General features: G+C 35.6%; 1 protein-coding gene across 1 annotated transcript in view; it reads right to left on the bottom strand.

The window, feature by feature from the left end:
* The window catches only part of dchs1b (dachsous cadherin-related 1b), a 114,261-nt gene that overhangs the window by 25,895 nt on the left and 82,999 nt on the right, over positions 1–5,367 (bottom strand). Inside the window, exons 3-4 of the mRNA XM_016237887.1 lie at positions 2,018–2,206; positions 1,086–1,317 (exon numbers count right to left, since the gene is read on the bottom strand). Of these exons, the coding sequence (XP_016093373.1) occupies positions 1,086–1,317; positions 2,018–2,206 (421 nt within the window). The remainder of the gene's footprint in view (positions 1–1,085; positions 1,318–2,017; positions 2,207–5,367) is intronic.

Here is a 5,367-nt window from a genome sequence, read left to right as displayed (position 1 = left end):
ACCTGCTGACGTTGTAGAAACGAATTGTTAATTCGAATTATATTCGACTAATATAATATATTAGTTACTAAGTAATCTAAGTTAAACTGTAGACCTAAGCTAACACACACCTGTATATAGGCCTAAATACAGAACTACAGAGTACAGAAGATATTAGCCTACACCACTTGGATTTTGGAAAACCAGTGCTGGATCCCTCCCGCAAAATCTTCAGCATCCCCAGTGGTTCTTCCAGCGCAGAGCGAGTGTTTTCGGGCACAGCGAATGCTGAAGCCTGACACTTTGTCAAAGCTAATGTTTCTTAAAGTAAATTCTAAAATCCAGTAAACATCAAGAGACGTTTTAATAGACTACAGTTTCCCGCAGTTATGGTCTATTTTAACTTGACACTAGAAAGTGTGTTTCTTTCATTGACGTCAGTTCATAATCCAAGCGGTTCATAATCCCAAAATTTTTTTAAGTGCATTTTATCTTGTGTGTGCTTTTCACAGGCTTTATAATCCACGTGTATTTTGTAAAGATCTATGCACATTTCATCTCGTGTGTGTGTGCGTTTGTGTTTTAATGAGCCTGTTTTGAATGTTCTATTGCATAACAACTGCAGCTACGGAAATAAAGTTAACGAAAATCAAATACACTTTTCAGTATTTGCATTTTAGGTAGGTTTGCTAAGGTTAGATTCATATATTTAATACATTTTAATTAATACATTACAATTAATAAAATTAAGAAGAATGTAAGAATTTCGCTCTGAAACATGATAATTGCTATTTATCAGCATGCTTAATTTTAGACAATAATCCAAGAATTTCGTTACAAACAGTAAATAATTAGGCCTACTAGAGAAATATTATATTGGAGCGGGATCTGAGCTGGAATTGGTTTACGGTGAGCGTGAGCGGAATATTAACGGAGCGCTTGCTTGGGCGGTTAGAGCGACAACGTAGCGGAGTGTCACATCGCTCACATGCTCTGCTATATATACATTTTTAGAAAGAAAAAAAATAATAATAAAAATGAGAAGAACACAAAATAAATGACCAAAAAGCCAAATATCTAAATATCTAATTTAATAATTGAAATACCTGTGTCCTTGTTGAGGGTAAAGAAATTGGATCCTCCATCAAGGACAGTGTGATATGTCACTTTACCATTTGCACCAGCATCTGGGTCGTGGGCCGTTACCCTGACAACGGAGGTCCCGGGCATGCTCTGTGTGCTCAAGCTGACGGCGTAGTTCACAGGGTAGAATGTAGGTCTGTTGTCATTAATGTCCACCAGTGACACCTTCACATAGGCGGAGGATGTAAGGCCTCCCTACGGGAAAATATCATATCATTTTACTGATGATAACAACAGCGGGATTGTAGATTGTAGTCACACTACTGTCTAATCAATCTGGATGATTTCTTGTGTGTAATAATGCAGAAGAAAATTTCACAGTGGGATATAATTGCCTTTCCAGGTTATGAGGGGCCAGTGAGCTGTAGTATATAGTGTAGTGGGCCTGTTGTAGTAACTGGCAACTGAGAGAAAACAGTATTGAGCAGGGCATGTGACTGGGCATCTAGGTGCTACACGATAGAACTTATGGTGTTTTTTTAAATCAACCGTTATGCTTCTGAAGTGAGTTTTAAGGTTTTCAACTCTCAAAGCTGCAGTGTATAATTTTTCAAATTAAACAGGTTTCTCAAACACCTTACATACAATGTGGCCCTTTAAGCAATATTGTGTGTTGAGTTTAAGACCAACGAACAGCGCTTATGGCATAATGTTGATTACCAAAATAATAATAATAATAATAATAATAATAATCTTGGTTACAGTGAGATAATAAGCTTCATATTTCTGGTCTCCAAGAATCGGCCCCATTCACTTCCACAGTAAGCACCTAACCATAAAGTTGAATAAAACATTTTTGTGGCAGTCTACATTATGCCACAAATGTTGATTGAGCTTAACTTGTTCTGAACCCAGAATATTCCTATTAGAGGCAGGTACAAACTCATTCCCTCACCCCATCCGTTGCAGTCACAGTGAAGTCAAAACTGTCTGATCCTTCATCTCGATCCAGAGCCACACTGGTGCAGATCTGTCCAGTCTCCTTATTGATGGTGAACTGGCTGGGTGGAGCACTAGCGGGCCCGGATCCAATAGAATATGTAATGGCCCCAAATGACCCACCATCTGCATCGCTTGCTTTTACCTGTGGAGCACAAACACAGAGAATGTTGTCAGAATTATGGTTGCCTGACGTCCTAAACCAGAGAATACAACAAGATCAGATTCAGAGGTCTTAATATGTTTTCATTAAAATAATTAATCAATAATGCTGATACTTCAGTATGGTCCCATTAAATAACCAAGACACTCCAGACATAAATCCCCATTCCTTTGTATTTTCTTTCTCTATGTCCTCTAGCTGATTGTACCATGGATTTACTGCCAGCCGGTCTGATCTTGGCCGCACCTGTCTCATCAATCTCTCACAGTGGAGTGGGAAAACAAGAGAAGGCAGAAAGAGAAGGAGAGAGAGAGCAGGAATGAAAAGTGTCTCCACTATACGATTCACAATCCCTGCCCTTGAATGCCTGGGTGAATGTCTATGGAAAGCGGGCCACTCTTGCTGAGAGATGGAGTAATGAGGAGGAGGTAACTGAGCATTAGCTTCTCGTAGTGAAGGACGCCACGACTGATACAAGCGGAAAAATCTGGCCTTGTTTTCAGGAAGAGCTATGGCCAATTTATGGTGACATTAATGTGAGGACAGAAGCGTAGATTCATCAAATGCATACCATATGTAGCCATACAATATTAAATACAGTGTTTTCATGAGGGACAAATGTTACTGAGAGAATTTGGGATATTCTCAGGAGATTTCAGGGACTGTTGCTGTAGTTGCTGAAGGCTAGGAAAGGGAAAAGTGTCTTGGATCTCTTTCCTCTATGTTTCCACAAATCATAAAAGCCTTTGTTTGTCTGGGCATCCTGCCCTCTCTGTGCGCTGGTTTCTGTACAGCACCTCAATGATATGTTGGTGGCATGACCAACTTACAGGGTGGAAAGTAGTCGGAAAATGTGTAAGAGATGGTCTGGATTGGGACAAACACTATTTTTTTGGATGCAAAAGAAGGAATCAAAAGTAACTTGATGAAATACACTACCAACCAAAAGTTTGGTGTAATTAATTTATATTTTTATTCTGAAAGTGTGCATTAAATTGATCAAAAATTTAAGTAATGACTTATTAAAGTAATAAATAAATGTTCTTCTAAAATGTTTTATTCATCAAAAAACTCAGAAAAAGGAAACACTTTGTCCACAAAGAAATATTAAGCAGCGAAACACATTTCCACTTTGATAAAAATAAAAAATATTTCTTTAGCAGCAAATCAGCATATTAGAATGATTTCTGAAGGATCATGTGACACTGAAGACTGAAGTAATGATGCTGAAAATTCAGCTTTACCATAACAGAAATACATTACATCTTAAAATATCTAAAAATAGAAAATAGTTATTTTAAATTATAATAATATTTCATAGTATTACACTTTTTTTAACCAGACTTTTGATCAAATAAATGCATCTTGGTGAGCATAAGGCACTTAAAAAAAGTTTACTTACAGATGTTTAATGTACAGTTAAAATATATATAAAACATGAACATAACCCTATGAACACAATTTTTTTATATGCATGTCAGAGCTGGATTTTCAGGGAAGATCATGGCTTAAAACAAGGAACAATATTTTAGTTGCAAAGACAAACTTAGGAAAACTCATGTCATTTTTGGATAAGATCAGGTCAAATTCATACTAACTGAACACACCAGGAGAAATCTCTCTCAATTTGCGAACATTTTCTCCAACAGTTCATATATAATCATTAAGAAGATATTACGTAAAGGATAATATACACTTAGCTGGTCATTATCACAATATAAACCCAGACAGGGGGATCAGGAGCCTCGTATCAACCTGAAAGGGTTTATTTTGTGATAATAACCGTCTGACTGTGCGTTATCCTCCTTATTATACAGCTACTTATCAAATAAGTAAATAAATGGAATGAAACATCGATTTGAGTTGACATTATTTCATTAGATACAAGACTGATACCAGACTGCAGAATGGTACAAGAGGCATAAAATGCGGTTGCCTGGTGAAACAGACAATTATAGTTTAATGGTCATTATACAGAAAATATTTGACTGCTGAATGCAACAAGTGACCAGTCAGAATCAAGCATTCCAGAGAACCATGAAATGAAGAATTATGGTTTATGAAAATTGCTATTTTGAAGCTAGTAAATCAGTTGAACTCATAATACAGTTAAAAGAAACCACAATCACATTTTTACACACACCACCACAGATAATCTTCTTATTGTCACGCCCATATAACTGCAGCTGTACAGCTGATTCACATTACAGTCCTGACATGGTAAAAGCAGAGGGTAGAAACTCAAGAATCTCAGGCCCTTATTCAACAGGGCTCCTGCTACCGGAAAGGTTGAGGTTATGACCCCTCAACTCTGCTTTAAGCGGTGACCTCTGTCCCCACCATGACGCACTCTGTAAACAAAATTTCTTTGGTGGTCCACAAACCTTCCCATTCATCAACTCCATAAAGACATGTAGACCCTAGTGCCTGTAAAACAACAAATGGCTCCTTGCAAAACATCAAGGGGAAATGACCTTTGACTCTGCCGGGCCTGCAAAAGTTTAATACGGTCAACTCTGGAAAAAGTTTCATAATGTTGATTGGTGCCATTTATGAGGATTGTGAAAACATTTTTTTTTTTCTTTTTTTTTTTCCATGAGATCTAGAGGATGTGACATCTGGCCAAAATGGCAAGGTCAGGGAACTCTTCTTTATGGATCCTGATGGTTTTTGTTTTTTCCCTATATCCATTCCAATAATAATATTTTGTGAAAACAAGAAGTATAAAAGCATTATATTTTTTATATAAATACAGAGTATTTTTTTTGTTGTACTCTTTTTAATTTGTTTAAATAAATAGATGTTAATTACAAAAATAACAAAACATCATTTATTCAATGCACAAAGTATTTATACATGAGAAGATACAGTTGTGTTGTACTACCTTTAAAATAGATTTACATTAATACATTTAAAAAAACATATTTTACTATAATGCTAAATATGTGTTTTTTAATGTATTAATGTAAATCTATTTTAAAGGTAGTACAACACAACTGTTTCTTCTCATGTATAAATACTTTGTGCATTGAATAAATGATGTTATTTTTGTTTGTATATTTTGCTATATATATATATATATATATATATATATATATATATATATATATATATATATATATATATATATATATATATATATA

This window comes from Sinocyclocheilus grahami, unplaced genomic scaffold (assembly GCF_001515645.1).
Source record: "Sinocyclocheilus grahami isolate Dianchi unplaced genomic scaffold, SAMN03320097.WGS_v1.1 scaffold526.1, whole genome shotgun sequence".
Lineage (NCBI taxonomy): Eukaryota > Metazoa > Chordata > Actinopteri > Cypriniformes > Cyprinidae > Sinocyclocheilus > Sinocyclocheilus grahami.
Note: the sequence above shows the minus strand (reverse complement) of the source record. Positions and strands in the feature narration are given on the sequence as shown.